Raw genomic sequence first — 17,765 nt, forward strand, 5'->3', positions numbered from 1 at the left:
ATCAGACTAAGGTAGTCTGACATCAGACTAAGGTAGTCTGACATCAGACTAAGGTAGTCTGATATCAGACTAAGGCAGCCTGATATCAGCCTAAGGCAGCCTGATATCAGACTGAGGTAGTATGACATCAGACTAAGGTAGTTTGACATCAGACTAAGGCAGTCTGACATCAGACTAAGGTAGTCTTACATCAGACTAAGGTAGTCTGACATCAGACTAAGGTAGTCTGATATCAGACTAAGGCAGCCTGATATCAGACTAAGGTAGTCTGACATGATACTTCGGTGGTCTGACATCTGTAAGTCGCCTGGCATCAGGCTAAGGTAATCTGACATCAGACAGAGGTAGTCACACATCAGACTTAGGAGTCTGACATCGGACTAATGTGGTCTGAAATCAGACTGAGGTAGTCAGACATCAGACTAAGGTAGTCTGACTTTAGACACCAGACTAAGGTGGTCTGAAATCAGACTGAGGTAGTCAGACATCAGACTAAGGTAGTATGACATCAGACTAAGGTAGTCTGACATCAGACTGAGATTGTATGACCACCCGACTAAGGTAATCTGACATCAGATTACGGTAGTCTGACATCAGACTAAGGTAGTCTGACATCAGACTAAGGTAGTCTGACATCAGACTAAGGTAGTCTGACATCAGACTAAGGTAGTCTGATATCAGACTAAGGCAGTCTGATATCAGCCTAAGGCAGCCTGATATCAGACTGAGGTAGTCTGACATCAGACTAAGGTAGTCTGACATCAGACTAAAGCAGTCTGATATCAGACTAAGGCAGTCTGACATAAGACTAAGGTAGTCTGACATCAGACTAAGGTAGTCTGACATCAGACTAAGGTAGTCTGACATCAGACTAAGGTAGTCTGACATTAGACTAAGGTAGTCTGACATCAGACTAAGGTAGTCTGACATCAGACTAAGGTAAGGTTTGACATCAGACTAAGGTAGTCTGACATGAGACTTAGCTGGTCTGACAGCAGACTAAGGTAGTCTGACGTCAGACTACGGTAGTTAGACATCAGACTAAGGTAGTCAGACATCAGACTAAGGTAGTCTGACATAAGACTAAGGACTCTGGCATCAGACTTAAAATCTGGCAGCCGACTAAGGAGTCTGACGTCGGACTAAGGTTCTCTAACATCAGACTAAGTTAGCATGACATCCGACTAAATTAGTTTGACGTCAGGTAAGGTAGTCTGACATCAGACTAAGGTAGTCTAACATTAGACTACGGTAGTCTAACATTAGACTACGGTAGTCTGACATCAGACTAAGGTAGTCTGACACCAGACAACGGTAGTCTGATATCAGACTAAGGCAGTCTGATATCAGACTAAGGTAGTCTGACATCAGACTAAGGTAGTCTGACATCAGACTAAGGTAGTCTGACATCAGACTAAGGTAGTCTGACATCAGACTAAGGTAGTCTGACATCAGACTAAGGTAGTCTGACATCAGACTAAGGTAGTCTGACATTAGACTAAGGTAGTCTGACATCAGACTAAGGTAGTCTGACATCAGACTAAGGTAAGGTTTGACATCAGACTAAGGTAGTCTGACATGAGACTTAGCTGGTCTGACAGCAGACTAAGGTAGTCTGACGTCAGACTACGGTAGTTAGACATCAGACTAAGGTAGTCAGACATCAGACTAAGGTAGTCTGACATAAGACTAAGGACTCTGGCATCAGACTTAAAAGTCTGGCAGCCGACTAAGGAGTCTGACGTCGGACTAAGGTTCTCTAACATCAGACTAAGTTAGCATGACATCCGACTAAATTAGTTTGACGTCAGACTAAGGTAGTTTAATATCAGATTAAGGTAGTCTGACATCAGACTATAGTTGTGTGACATCAGGATATGGTCGTTTTCAAAAATCCAGACAAAGAAGTTTGACATCAGACATGAGACTTAGCTGGTCTGACAGCAGACTGAGGTAGTCTGGCACCTGACTAAGCCGTCTAGTATCAGCCTAAGGTTGTCTGACATTAACCTAAGGAGTCTGACTTCAGACTATGGTAGTCTGGCATCAGACTAAGGTAGTCTGACTTCAGACTAAGGTAGTCTGATATCAGACAAAAGAGTCTTGCATCAGACTACTTAGTCTGACATCCAACTAAGGTAGTCCGACATCAGACTGAGATTGTCTGTTTTCGCGACTAAGGTTGTCCATCATCGGACTTAGGAGTCTGACATCGGACTAAGGTGGTCTGAAATCGGACTATGGTGGTCTGACGTTTAACTAAGGTAGTCTGACATCAGACTAACCATCGTTCCGACTAATTAATAAATAAATACACATTATTATTATTTTGATTTTTATAGAACACATTTATGGAATATATTTTTTGTACAACCAAATTTTTCAAAACTAAATTTCAATAACATCTTAATTACTAAAATTAATTAATATATGCCTTTAACATTATACGTTCTAAACATTTTATAGTCCTAATTTCTAACATCCGCTAAATTATAATTTTATTTCTCTTGCTGTTGCTGATCCACTGTAACACTGGCATTTTCTGGTGGCGATCCCGGAGTCCGTATAGCAGTTGGTGCCACAACTGGTGCAGCCGGTTCCATGGTGTACATATCCCTCAACAGTCGTGCAATGGGCACATTGCCAATTGTTTCCTTAAAGAATAGGCTTTCAATTGTACAGGCTCGTATGGAACGTAGTGAAGGTAGCAGTAGTAATAGTCTACCAAATCTGGTAGCCTGACGTGGATAACGTATGCGTACATGATCGGAGAGAATACACTGGGCTTGATCTTGTAACATTTCAACAGGGTGAATATCACACAACCCAGGAACTTCAGGGGTGAACAGGGCAATCGCCTTCATGCAACCCACTTCACTGCCATCGGGAGCAATTTGACGAAAACGCAGTAATATATCTTGTAATGTTTTCATTTCCATATCGGTTGTTTCGTCTTGGGGTAAACGTTCTTTGATCATGGCCGATTCGAATATGGGATTCAGATCCAACGGGGTTATCCACTGGGCGAGGTTAAGAAGGAATAGCTCTTTCCAAGATTCCTGAAAGGATAGGACAAATAAAGGGAGAAAGAAAAGGGGAAAGGTAATTATTAAAAAATGCAGTGGTCAATGAAGGCTAATAGTGGCTTCTTAAAGAAGTCTTTGCGTTCTGAAGTATTTTTCGCCTTTAGTAGTTATCTTACCTGCAATAGTAATATCTGATCCGTCCTTGACAAAGTTTGAAATGGCATCAAACACTTGACCCACCTCACCGCCATAAACAACAACCTGGCTGTGGTCTCCTGCAACATTTCCCACGACATCAGCCGAGAATCCAAGCCAATTAATTGCTGTGGCAAGGGTGGAAACAGAATGGAATTATGCATTTGATATTGAATGATTTCCTGACATTTGTCAGGACTTAAAAGCAATTCGATGAAACCATTTTGTCGTGCAGCATACAAGGCAGCTGCAGCTTGATGATGTTGTTGCTGCTGCTGTTGTTGAGTGGGAGTTGTGTTGCTGGTAGTCGTTGTAGAGGGAACTGTCGGTGTGGTTATTAAACCCGTATGAAGACTTGGTGGTGTGGTGGTGTTATTCGAAATGGAAGAAGATGGTCTTATTTGTGTAAAAGCTGTGAGGTGAATGGGTGAGTGGTTACGTAGATTGGATGCTGGCGAAGAAGCTGGTGATGTGGCTCCAACACCACCACTATTATTGTGCGAGGTGTTGTGAGACAAATGCATTTGCTGTAAACTTAAATTGCGATTGTTAAATGAAGAGTTGTTGTTGTTGTTGCTGTGAGTGTTTGTTGTATTGTTGCTGCTGCCACTGCCACTGCTACTCCGGCTAAGGCTATGTGGCAAACTATTTAAAGTTATGGGCGAATCGGATGCATTGGTGTGCTCTGTTGTGTTATCCCCAGGCGACAGTGCGTCCTCTTGGCCTTGTGAATGATAACCAGGCGATAGTGGAGGTGGTGTGGCTGAGGGAGTTTCAGTTTCCACATTAACTCGAGGCGATTCCGCTGAATGCAAGGAGGATCTACCACCCACCGATGAAATCGATTGTATGGATGCTGTGGGCGATGGTGAGGAATAATTATGAACCATGGTGGCTGCCTTACTATAGAATTCCAGGCTTGTGCTGCTACTTGCGGCACCATTGCTACCCGCCGACGAAGCATCTCCACGACTGTTGGTTAAGTCATAGGTGGCCACAGGAGGATTGGCAAGAACCGTTGATGGTCCCACATGGCCACCAGAGGCCACTTGATTATTGTTGTTGTTATTACCCGTCAAACTGGCAGCAGCAGTTGATGACAAACCCGGCAATTTACCTGTGGCCTCGGCAATAAGATTGTGATGCATGTGAGGCAAGAGATGGGATGGAAAGGGCAAGGGTGGTGGTGGTATATGACCACCATTTGCCCCTGGATGACCAGGATGATGAAAAGCCGTGGGATGGCCAGCTGCCGCATGATGAAAACCTCCAGGATGATGGGTGGATATGTGTGAAGTGTAATTAAAAGAAGCCGAAACATTGGTAACCAAGGAGACCGGCAAGTGGCCAGCATGTGGATGATAGGCTGCATGATGTGGTGCCAGGCCATTCAAAGGATGATGGCCATGATGGTGATGATGATGGGCCCCGGGATGTTGATGCAACTGGGGATGGAGTTTAGGTTTACGGGGGCCGCGTTCATGTTGAACCGCTGGAAAGAGGAAATAACAGAGACAAATATTCGTTAAAAATTCAAGCTTATTAATAATAAGTTTTTTTTTAAATATTCTTAAAAAATCCAAGCTTATTAAAATTAAATTTTTTCAAAAATTCTTAAAAAATCAAAGCTTACTAAAAATATATTTTTTCAAAAATTCTTAAAAAATCCACGCTTATTAAAAATATTTTTTTTAAATATTTTTCAAAAATTCAAGCTTATTAAAAATACATTTTTTCAAATATTCTTAAAAAATCCACGCTTATAAAAAATATTTTTTTTTTCAAATATTCTTAAAAAAATACCTAAAAATAATTTTTTTTGAAATATTCTTAAAAAATCCACTCTTATTAAAAATACATTTTTTTGAAATATTCTTAAAAAATCCACTCTTATTAAAAATAATTTTTTTTGAAATATTCTTAAAAAATCCACTCTTATTAAAAATACATTTTTTTGAAATATTCTTAAAAAATCCACTCTTATTAAAAATAATTTTTTTTGAAATATTCTTAAAAAATCCACTCTTATTAAAAATAAATTTTTTTGAAATATTCTTAAAAAATCCACTCTTATTAAAAATAAATTTTAAAATTGTTTAAAATATTCTTAAAAAATCCACTCTTATTAAAAATAAATTTTAAAATTGTTTAAAATATTCTTTAAAAATCCACGCTTATTAAAAATAAATTTTAAAATTGTTTAAAATATTCTTTAAAAATCCACGCTTATTAAAAATGAATTTTAAAATTGTTTAAAATATTCTTTAAAAATCCACGCTTATTAAAAATAAATTTTAAAATTGTTTAAAATATTCTTTAAAAATCCACGCTTATTAAAAATAAATTTTAAAATTGTTTAAAATATTCTTTAAAAATCCACGCTTATTAAAAATAAATTTTAAAATTGTTTAAAATATTCTTTAAAAATCCACGCTTATTAAAAATAAATTTTAAAATTGTTTAAAATATTCTTTAAAAATCCACGCTTATTAAAAATAAATTTTAAAATTGTTTAAAATATTCTTTAAAAATCCACGCTTATTAAAAATAAATTTTAAAATTGTTTAAAATATTCTTTAAAAATCCACGCTTATTAAAAATAAATTTTAAAATTGTTTAAAATATTCTTTAAAAATCCACGCTTATTAAAAATAAATTTTAAAATTGTTTAAAATATTCTTTAAAAATCCACGCTTATTAAAAATAAATTTTAAAATTGTTTAAAATATTCTTTAAAAATCCACGCTTATTAAAAATAAATTTTAAAATTGTTTAAAATATTCTTTAAAAATCCACGCTTATTAAAAATAAATTTTAAAATTGTTTAAAATATTCTTTAAAAATCCACGCTTATTAAAAATAAATTTTAAAATTGTTTAAAATATTCTTTAAAAATCCACGCTTATTAAAAATAAATTTTAAAATTGTTTAAAATATTCTTTAAAAATCCACGCTTATTAAAAATAAATTTTAAAATTGTTTAAAATATTCTTTAAAAATCCACGCTTATTAAAAATAAATTTTAAAATTGTTTAAAATATTCTTTAAAAATCCACGCTTATTAAAAATAAATTTTAAAATTGTTTAAAATATTCTTTAAAAATCCACGCTTATTAAAAATAAATTTTAAAATTGTTTAAAATATTCTTTAAAAATCCACGCTTATTAAAAATAAATTTTAAAATTGTTTAAAATATTCTTTAAAAATCCACGCTTATTAAAAATAAATTTTAAAATTGTTTAAAATATTCTTTAAAAATCCACGCTTATTAAAAATAAATTTTAAAATTGTTTAAAATATTCTTTAAAAATCCACGCTTATTAAAAATAAATTTTAAAATTGTTTAAAATATTCTTTAAAAATCCACGCTTATTAAAAATAAATTTTAAAATTGTTTAAAATATTCTTTAAAAATCCACGCTTATTAAAAATAAATTTTAAAATTGTTTAAAATATTCTTTAAAAATCCACGCTTATTAAAAATAAATTTTAAAATTGTTTAAAATATTCTTTAAAAATCCACGCTTATTAAAAATAAATTTTAAAATTGTTTAAAATATTCTTTAAAAATCCACGCTTATTAAAAATAAATTTTAAAATTGTTTAAAATATTCTTTAAAAATCCACGCTTATTAAAAATAAATTTTAAAATTGTTTAAAATATTCTTTAAAAATCCACGCTTATTAAAAATAAATTTTAAAATTGTTTAAAATATTCTTTAAAAATCCACGCTTATTAAAAATAAATTTTAAAATTGTTTAAAATATTCTTTAAAAATCCACGCTTATTAAAAATAAATTTTAAAATTGTTTAAAATATTTTTTAAAAATCCACGCTTATTAAAAATAAATTTTAAAATTGTTTAAAATATTCTTTAAAAATCCACGCTTATTAAAAATAAATTTTAAAATTGTTTAAAATATTCTTTAAAAATCCACGCTTATTAAAAATAAATTTTAAAATTGTTTAAAATATTCTTTAAAAATCCACGCTTATTAAAAATAAATTTTAAAATTGTTTAAAATATTCTTTAAAAATCCACGCTTATTAAAAATAAATTTTAAAATTGTTTAAAATATTCTTTAAAAATCCACGCTTATTAAAAATAAATTTTAAAATTGTTTAAAATATTCTTTAAAAATCCACGCTTATTAAAAATAAATTTTAAAATTGTTTAAAATATTCTTTAAAAATCCACGCTTATTAAAAATAAATTTTAAAATTGTTTAAAATATTCTTTAAAAATCCACGCTTATTAAAAATAAATTTTAAAATTGTTTAAAATATTCTTTAAAAATCCACGCTTATTAAAAATAAATTTTAAAATTGTTTAAAATATTCTATAAAAATCCACGCTTATTAAAAATAAATTTTAAAATTGTTTAAAATATTCTTTAAAAATCCACGCTTATTAAAAATAAATTTTAAATTTGTTTAAAATATTTTTTAAAAATCCACGCTTATTAAAAATAAATTTTAAAATTGTTTAAAATATTCTTTAAAAATCCACGCTTATTAAAAATAAATTTTAAAATTGTTTAAAATATTCTTTAAAAATCCACGCTTATTAAAAATAAATTTTAAAATTGTTTAAAATATTCTATAAAAATCCACGCTTATTAAAAATAAATTTTAAAATTGTTTAAAATATTCTTTAAAAATCCACGCTTATTAAAAATAAATTTTAAATTTGTTTAAAATATTTTTTAAAAATCCACGCTTATTAAAAATAAATTTTAAAATTGTTTAAAATATTCTTTAAAAATCCACGCTTATTAAAAATAAATTTTAAAATTGTTTAAAATATTCTTTAAAAATCCACGCTTATTAAAAATAAATTTTAAAATTGTTTAAAATATTCTTTAAAAATCCACGCTTATTAAAAATAAATTTTAAAATTGTTTAAAATATTCTTTAAAAATCCACGCTTATTAAAAATAAATTTTAAAATTGTTTCAAATATTTTTAAAAAATTCACGCTTATTTATAATATTTTTAAAAAATTCACGCTTATTTATAATATTTTTTTAAAAAATCCACGCTTATTAAAAATATATTTCAAATTGTTTTAAATCCACGCTTTATTAAAAATACATTTTAAACTTTTTTCAAATACGGTTTAAAAATTGTCTCTTATTAAAAATATTTTTTTTATAATTTTTTTAATAAATTTTTTAATTTTTTTCAAAAATACTTTGAAAATTCCCGCTTATTAAAAATAAATGTTAAAACAAAAAACATATGTTAATTTCTCAACATCTTATCATTATTTTCAAATTAACTTTGATTTTCAAATCCAAATCCCAGACCTCTGCCCTCCTCCTCCTCCACCACAATACCAAAGATAAAAGAAAACCTTAAGAAAACGCAGCTTATCATTACAATTTTATGGTTGAATGGCAACTTACGAAACAAATTTCAAGGAATTTGTTAGACACACAATTCACTCCATATCCCCACCTCCGCATTACTTAGATTCCCGCACAGTTTCTTTGTCAATGTAAAACTGGGGTTGATTACTTGGCGAATGCTGACTTTGCGCAACAAAATTTCCGCACACAAGCGACAATTTTATTACCACCCACATCTTTGCTCTTTGCCCCTAAAAAAAGGCGGAGAAAAGTTCACACACAGCGGCACCACACAAAGAGACTTTGTTTGCCTTTTTTCAAAAAAAAAAAAAGGAAAAACAAATCAAAATGGCGCTGAGGTTTGAGTTTTTGATTTTTCCCACTCTCCCTCATCATCACTTTCTTTTAAGTTCAAAATTTGCATATAACTTAGGCAAATGTTTGGCTCTTCCACGGCATTGATGTGGAGTCAGAGAGGGGAAAGTGAGAAATGGGGCGCCACTCTGATGGCAATTTTATGTCTATGCAAATATTGGCCAGAGGGAAAACTTTTTAATTTTTCCTTGATTGAAAATACGAATTTTTGCCAGCAAAAGAATGCGGGACAATGTTTGACAAAAGCAGAAAAGTAAAGACGTCTTCCTTTTTAAAGAAGCATAACCTCAAAATAACCTTAAAAGTCATTAAGATACATTTTTTGAAAAAAGAGAAAAAGGTCTTCGTTGTCTACAGAAAAGGAATGATGTGGGGAGCTTTTAATTCCAAAATAAAAGGTTCGGTATATCTTCATAATTATTAAAATTGTTTCAAACATTCTTCAAAAATCCACGCTTATTAAATATAAATTTTAACTTTTTTCAAATATTCTTTAAAAATCCAAGCTAATTATTAAATATTATTTTTAATTATTATCTTTTTCTTACTTTTTTGGCTCGAGGTCAGAGAGAAATAAAAACTAAATTTTTGTTTTTATTTTTAAGATTTTTTTTTTTTTATTTTGCCAATATTTCGACCATAATCTATGGTCATCATCAGGGCGTTTTGACTTTAATTTTTTAATTTTTAATTTGTTTCAAATATTCTTTAAAAATCCAAGCTAATTAAATATAATTTTTTTTTTCAAAAATTTACTTCAAATATCGGCGCTCATTAAAAATAAATTTTATTTTATTTTTCAAATATTCTTTAAAAATCCTCTCTTAATAATAATGAATTTTAAAATTGTTTCAAATATTCTTTAAATATTCACGCTTATTAAAATAAATTTTAAAATTGTTTCCACCATTTTATGGCCTTTAAGGCCGGGAGTATGTACAGCTTTGTAGACACACAGTTTCTAATTTGCAGTTCGTACATTATTAACTGTTTATTCCAGAATTGCAAGAATCTGATAATTATTTTATTTTTTATTTTCGATACAATAAGGGAGCGAAATCACACAAAACTTGATTGCATTAAAGAAGAAAGAAGTAAACTGGAGCTTACCACAAATCTGGTCTACTATGATTACCATAGGCCAGAAGAATTGGAACGTAATGCCGATCTGAAGGGAATATTTAAAAATCTTTGCAATACTCTCAGACGCTTGGAAAAACCATACTCCATAAAAATATGGTTCGACGGCATTTTTAACCCTGCGTTTACAAATGACAGGACAGTTGACTTTATGCATTGATTATCAAAATCCCACAACTTGCATGTGTGACGTAGGAGTCCCGACAACTGCAAAACAGTTGTAAAATTTTGAATGAAAATCATCGACATCTTTTTGTTTTCCGTTCACATATTCTGTTTTTGTTCATGTTCTTATGTTTTCAACACATTTCAATTATTATCTCACTTATTTTTACAAAAATGCCAAAAATTTGTCTTCCTTACTGTCTGTGAAAAAATGATGGACAGCTGGGAGACAAATGACAAATGTATGTATGTGTTAGTAAATCAGAGTTGTATTTGGTGTGAACGCCTAGTAAATATTGGAAATTTACCAAAAAGTTTTTACATGCCATTTACATTACATTTGCTCATATACCACCATTGGATGTAAAAAACTTCTATCAAAATTATTTTTACTTACTCAAACATAGATTCCTAAATTCCGTATTTGATACAAAAAATCGCTATCATGTTATGGCCATCAAGGGCCTAAATTCAACATATCTGACAAGATCCCTTTATAATCTGCAGCGTAATATGCTGGCAATACCTTTTGTTATGTTACAACCACCGAAGTACAGCAATGCCTATGATCCCATATTAAAACTATCATATGTGACTTTTCAAATGGCCCTTTATTTCTCAAATATTGGGAATCTTGGTTTTAAATATATGGGTAGTAGACCGTTTTGGGCAATTCGCTGCCCTAGCCTATATTACCTATGTTGAATATTATTATTCAACTCGAAATTTTTACCAAAACAAATTTTCCCATATCACATGGCAACAATTGAGTTTTCCTAATTTGACACAAAGTTATTGTGTAAATCCCATTTTAGGCGGCAATCAGGAGTTACAAAATCTGAATAAAAAATCGTTAAGATAGATTTATTGATTTTCTCACGCGTGGATTTTTTTAAAGAATTTTTTCTCAAGCGTGAATTTTTTTTAAGAATTTTTTCTCGAACGTGGATTTTTGTTTAAAAAATTTTTTCTCAAGCGTGGATTTTTAAAAGGTTTTTTCTCTGACGTGGATTTTTTAAGAATTTTTTCCCAAACGTGTATTTTTTTAAAGATTTTTTTTTTCAAGCGTGGATTTTTTATAGATTTTTTCTCAAGCGTGAGATATTTTAAAGCATTTTTTCAAGTCTGGATTTTTTATGGAATTTTTTCTCAAGCGTAAAATATTAAAGAATTTGTTCTCAAGAGTGGATTTTTTTAAAGAATTTCTTCTCAAGCTTGGATTTTTTTAAAGATTTTTATTTATAGCGTAAATTTTTCCACAGATTTTTTTCTTAATCGTGGATTTTTTTAAACAAATTTTTCTCTAACGTGGACTTTTTAAAAGAATTTTTCTCGTTCTCAAGAGTGGATTTTTTTAAAGAATTTCTTCTCAAGCTTGGATTTTTTTAAAGATTTTTATTTATAGCGTAAATTTTTCCACAGATTTTTTTCTTAATCGTGGATTTTTTTAAACAAATTTTTCTCTAACGTGGACTTTTTAAAAGATTTTTTCTCGCGCGTGATTTTGTTTTAAAGAGCTTTATCTCTAACGTGGGTTTTTTTTAAGAATTTTTTCTCAAGGGTGGATTATTCTATAGATTTTTCTTCTTAAGCGTGGATTTTTCTAAAGAATTTTTTTCTTAAGCGTGGATTTTTCTAAAGAACTTTTTCTTTAGCGTGGATTTTTCTAAAGAACTTTTTCTTTAGCGTGGATTTTTCTAAAACAGTTTTTCTTAAAGGGGGATTTTTCTAAAGAATTTTTTCTAAGGCGTGGATTTTTTAAAAGAATTTTTTTTATCAAGAGCGGATTTTTTAAAAAAAATTTCTCAAGCGTGAGATATTATAAAGAATTTTTTCTCAAGCGTGACATATTTTAAAGAATTTTTTCTCAAACGTTAATTATTTTAAAGAATTTTTCTCAAGAGTGATATATTTTTAAAATTTTTAAATTTTTTTAAAAATTTTTCTCAAGCCTGGATTTTTCTCAAGCGTGGATTTTTTGAAGAAGTTATTCTCAAGCGTGAGATATTTTAAAGAATTTTTTCTCAAGCATTGATTTTTTTAAAGAAAAGTTTCCCAAGCTTTGATCTTTTTAAAGATTTTTTCTTAAGCATGGTTTTTTTAATCAATTTTTGCTCAAGCTTGGATTTTTTAAAGAATTTTCTCTCAAGTGTGGATTATTTTAAAGAATATTTTCCTCAAGCGTGGATTTTTGAAAGATTTTTTCTCACGCGTGGATTTTTGTAAAGAAATTTTTCTCAAGCGTGGATTTTTTTAAAGAATTTTTTCTCAAGCGTGGATTATTTTAAAGAATTTTTTCTCAAGCGTGGATTATTTAAAAAATTTTTTCTCAAGCGTGGATTTTTTAAAAAAAATTTTCTCAAGCTTGGATTATTTTAAAGAATTGTTTCTCAAGCGTGGATTATTTTAAAGAATTTTTTCTCAAGCGTGGATTATTTTAAAGAATTTTTTCTAAAGCGTAGATTGTTTTAAAGAATTTTTTCTCTACCATGGATTTTTTAAAGAATTTTTTCTCAAGCGTGGAATTTTTAAAGAATTTTTTCTCAAGCGTGGATTATTTTAAAGAATTTTTTCTCAAACCTGGATTTTTTTAAAGAATTTTTTCTCAAGCGTGGATTATTTCAAAGAATTTTTTCTCAAGCGTGGATTATTTTAAAGAATTTTTTCTCAAGCCTGGATTATTTTAAAGAATTTTTTCTCAAGCGTGGATTATTTTAAAGAATTTTTCTCCAGCCTGGATTATTTTAAAGAATTTTTTCTCAAGCCTGGATTATTTGAAAGAATTTTTTCTCTAGCGTGGATTTTTTTAAAGAATTTTTTTCTCAAGCGTGGATTTTTTAAAGAATTTTTCTCAAGCGTGGATTTTTTAAAGAATTTTTTCTCAAGCGTGGATTTTTTAAAGAATTTTTTCTCAAGCGTGGATTTTTTAAAGAATTTTTTTCTCAAGCGTGGATTTTTTTAAAGAATTTTTTCTCAAGCGTGGATTTTTTTAAAGAATTTTTTCTCAAGCGTAGATTTTATAAAGAATTTTTTCTCAGGCGTGGATTTTTTCAAAGAATTGTTTCTCAAGCGTGGATTTTTTCAAAGAATTTTTTTCTCAAGTGTGGATTTTTTAAAGAATTTTTTGTCCAGCATGGAATTTTGTAAATTTTTTAAAAGAATGTTTTCTCAAGCGTGGATTTTTTTTCAAAGAATTTTTTCCTCAAGCGTGGATTGTTTTAAAAATGTTTTTCTCAAGCATGGATATTTTAAAGAATTTTTTCTCAAGCCTTAATTTTTTAATTAATTTTTTTTCAAGCGTGAATTTTTTCACACGCGTGGATTTTTTAAAGTTTTTTCTCAAGTGTGAATTTTATCACAAGCTTGGATTTTTTAAAGATTTTTTTAAGCGAGAATTTTTTCACAAGTGTGGATTTTTTAAAGCGTTTTTCTCAGGCGTGGATTTTTTTCAAGCCTGGAATTTTTTCAAGAATTCTTCTCAAGCGTGGATTTTTTTCTCTAGCGTTGATGTTTTTAAAGAATTTTTTCTCAATCGTGGATTTTTTAAGGATTTCTTCTCAAGCGTGAATTTTTTAGAGAATTTTCTCTCAAGATTGAATTTTTAAAGAATTTTTTCACAAGCGTGGATTTTTTTAAAGAATTTTTTCTCAAGCGTTGATGTTTTTTAAGAATCGTGGATTTTTTTAAAGAATTTTTTCTCAAGCGTTGATGTTTTTTAAGAATCGTGGATTTTTTTAAAGAATTTTGTCTCAAGCCTTGATTTTTTAATTAATTTTTTCTCAAGCGTGAATTTTTTCACACGAGTGGATATTTTTAAAGTTTTTTCTCAAGTGTGAATTTTTTCACTAGCTTGGATTTTTTAAAGATTTTTTTCTCAAGTGAGAATTTTTTCACAAGTATGGATTTGTTAAGGAGTTTTTCTCAGGCGTGGATTTTTTCAAAGAATTTTTTCTCAAGCTTGGATTTTTTCAAAGAATTTTTTCTCAAGCGTGGATTTTTTCAAAGAATTTTTTCTCAAGCGTGGATTTTTTCAAAGAATTTTTTCTCAAGCGTGGATTTTTTCAAAGAATTTTTTCTCAAGCGTGGATTTTTTCAAAGAATTTTTTCTCAAGCGTGGATTTTTTTAAAGAATTTTTTCTCAAGCGGGGATTTTTTCAAAGAATTTTTTCTCAAGCGTGGATTTTTTCAAAGAATTTTTTCTCAAGCTTGGATTTTGTTCAAAGAATTTTTTCTCAAGCCTGGTTTTTGTCAAAGAATTTTTTCTCAAGCCTGGTTTTTTTCAAAGAATTTTTTCTCAAACGTGGATTTTTTCAAAGAATTTTTTCTCAAGCGTGGATTTTTCAAAGAATTTTTTCTCAAGCGTGGATTTTTTCAAAGAATTTTTTCTCAAGCGTGGATTTTTTTAAAGAATTTTTTCTCAGGCGTGGATTTTTTCAAAGAATTTTTTCTCAAGCGTGGATTTTTTCAAAGAATTTTGTCTCAAGCATGGATTTGTTAAAGAAGTTTTTCTCAAGTGTGGATTTTTTAAAGAACGTTTCCTCAAGTGTGGATTTTTTAAAGAATGTTTTCTCAAGCGTGGATATTTAAAGATTTTTTTCTCAAGCGTGGATTTTTTTAAATAACGTTTTCTCAAGGTTGGATTTTTTTAAATAATTTTTTCTCAAGGTTGGATTTTTTTAAATAACGTTTTCTCAAGGTTGGATTTTTTAAATAATTTTTTCTCAAGGTTGGATTTTTTTAAAGAATTTTTTCTCCAGCGTGGGTTTGTTCAAAGAATTATTTTTCCAGCGTGGATTTTTAAAGAATTTTTTCTTAAGCGTGGATTTTCTTATAGATTTTTTTATCAAGCGTGGATTTTTTAAAGAATGTTTCCCAAGCATGGATTTTTAAAGAATTTTTTCCCACGCACGGATTTTTAAAGCATTTTTCTCAAACGTGGACTTTTTTAAATAAGTTTTCCCCAAGGTTTGATTTTTTCAAAGAATTTTTTCTCAAGCGTGGAATTTTTTAAACATTTTTTTTTTTGAATTTTTTTGAAGAATTTTTTTCCATTTGTGGATTTTTTTAAAATAATTTTTTCTCAAGCGTGAATTTTTCAAATTCATTTCTTGAAGAATTTTTTCTGATACGTGGATTTTTTAAAGAATTTTTTCTCAGGCGTAGATTTTTCTAAAGATTTTTTTTTTCAGGCGTCGACTTTTTTAAAGATTTTTTTTCTCAAGCGTGGACTTCTCAAAGAATTTTTTCTCAAGGTGTGGGTTTTTTCAAAGAAATTTTCATCAGCGGGGATTTTTAAAAAAAAATTCTCAAGCGTGGATTTTTGCAAACAAATTTTCACAAGCGTGCATTTTTCAAATAATTTTTTGTCAGGCGTGGGTTTTTCCAAAGAATTTTTTCTCAAGCGTGGATTTTTTAACAGAATTTTTTCTCAAGTGTGGATTTTTCAGAAATTGTTTTCTTATGCGTGGATTTTTTCAAAGAATTTTTTTCTTAAGCGTGGATTGTTTTAAATATTTTTTTCTCAAGCGTACATTTTTTAAGGAATTTTTCAAGCTTGAAGTTTTTTACAGTTTTTCTCAATTGTGGATTTTTTAAAAAAATTTTTAGATTTTTTTAAAGAATTTTTTATATTATTTTAAATAATTTTTTCTCAAGTGTGGTTTTTTCGAATTTTATTTCTCAAGCGTACATTTTTTTTTAAATAATTGTTTTTTAAGCGTGGATTTTTTAAAGATTTTTTTCTCAAGCGTGGATTTTTTAAGGAATTTTTTCTCAAGCATGCATCCGTTTTTAAATAATTTTTTCTCAAGCTTGGATTTTTTAAATAATTTTTTCTTAAGTATGAATTTTTTTAAAAAAATTTTCTCAAGCTTGGATTTTTTCTCAAGTGTGGATTTTTTAAAGATTTTTTTTCTCAAGCTTGGATTTTTTTAAAGATTTTTTCTCTACCGTGGATTTTTTAAAGATCTGTTTCTCAAGCGTTGATTTTTTGAAGAATTTTTATCAATCATGGGCTTTTTAAATATTTTTTTCTCAAGCGTTTTTAACGAATTTTTTTTTTCTCAAGCTTGGATTTATTTAAAAAAATTTTTCTAAATCGTAGGTTTTTAAAGAAATTTTTCTCAAGCGTGGATTTTTTAAAGCATTTTTTCCAAGTTTGGATTTTTTAAAGATTTTTTTCTCAAGCTTGGATTTTTTAAAGATTTTTTTTCTCAAGCTTGGATTTGTTTAAAGAATTTTTTCTAAACCGTCGATTTTTTAAAGAAAATTTTCCAAGTATGGTATTTCCTTTGCCTTTTTCTTTCTTTGTTTAGTAAATAAATTTGAAATGCTGAACATTTTGTTTAGCATATATTTAGGCTTTTAAGCCTTTTATTTTTGACATCCTCAGGCTCTCTAACACTTTGGCAAATACACATATTCACACCCACACGTACACACTTAAATGTTGCCCATAGCCAAACAACAAAATCTTATAAAAGTCTTAATGCCAAAAGGAAGCGAGTTGAGTTGAGTCGAGTAGCTGTTTGTGGGTTGTTGTCTTGTGGTGTGAACACAAAAATGTGGTTTCTTTGGTTTGGAATAGATTTTTATTCTGGAGGGCGGGGAAATTGTCTTTAAGAAAGTTGAAAATGTTGTACTTGGCTATAGAAGGGATGAAATTCTGTGTTGGCGGAAAGTATGGTTTTGAGAATTTTTTTTTCTTTTAGGAGGAAAGGAAGGAAAAAGTTGTCGTTAATTGTAGACCATGTTTGAAATACCTTTCCTTCTATACAGATTCAGTTAACTCAATCAGATTCATTGTATGAGGTTAAGTACCATCGGTACAGATCTGGAACCTGGAAATATCAACATTAAATTAGTAAAGACGTAAACCACGATTATAATATTGGAATTTATTGTTCTCAGCCATTGACTATGATGAATGGTTTCAATACTTAGGCAATATGTCTGTTTCACTTCGCCTCCAATTTTGGTACGGGTATTATATTCCGAATTATTTTATACATACCCGTATGTATTCAGTTATAAAAATTATTATTTTCACTTTGTATAAAACGTCAGCTTTAATCAATCATTTGCTTTACATACTCGTATGTATGTATGTACGTTCATGCTCTTTTCCCCTCTCCACAAAATGTATCAAAGGTGTGAATTTTGTCAAGTGTTAACATTACTCCCCCTTTCCATACATCAACATATCTGTTACGCTAACAATGAAAATAAAAACAATTTCAAAACCCTTTAACCCAAACACTCACTCTCTGGCCTCTTTGTCATCATCATCGAAACAATGCGACTTCTATGATACATACACTCATACATTCATGATGATTCCTGACAACAACAACAACAGCAAAAACAACAATGACTACACATACGATTAGCAATGGATTAAAATGTTAGCCCCCACTTTCTTTCGTACGAGGATCACGTGTGTGTGTTGTGTAAGGACTATAAGGACTACAACACGGTTAGTTGTAAATATTCATATGAGAGTGAGTGAGTGT

The 17,765-nt window shown here is 29.6% G+C and overlaps 1 protein-coding gene across 1 annotated transcript in view; it reads right to left on the reverse strand.

Moving 5' to 3' along the window:
* Nucleotides 1-2,498: 2,498 nt before the first annotated feature.
* Nucleotides 2,499-17,765, reverse strand: part of LOC141392214 (protein dissatisfaction-like) — a gene marked incomplete at its 5' end in the record, with an annotated part of 81,198 nt that continues 65,931 nt past the window's right edge. The window contains 3 exons of the mRNA XM_073965168.1: nt 2,499-3,059; nt 3,203-4,185; nt 4,261-4,713. Of these exons, the coding sequence (XP_073821269.1) occupies nt 2,499-3,059; nt 3,203-4,185; nt 4,261-4,713 (1,997 nt within the window). The remainder of the gene's footprint in view (nt 3,060-3,202; nt 4,186-4,260; nt 4,714-17,765) is intronic.

This window comes from Musca autumnalis, unplaced genomic scaffold, assembly GCF_047663935.1.
Source record: "Musca autumnalis isolate F117 unplaced genomic scaffold, ASM4766393v1 scaffold_2, whole genome shotgun sequence".
NCBI classification, from domain to species: Eukaryota; Metazoa; Arthropoda; class Insecta; order Diptera; family Muscidae; genus Musca; species Musca autumnalis.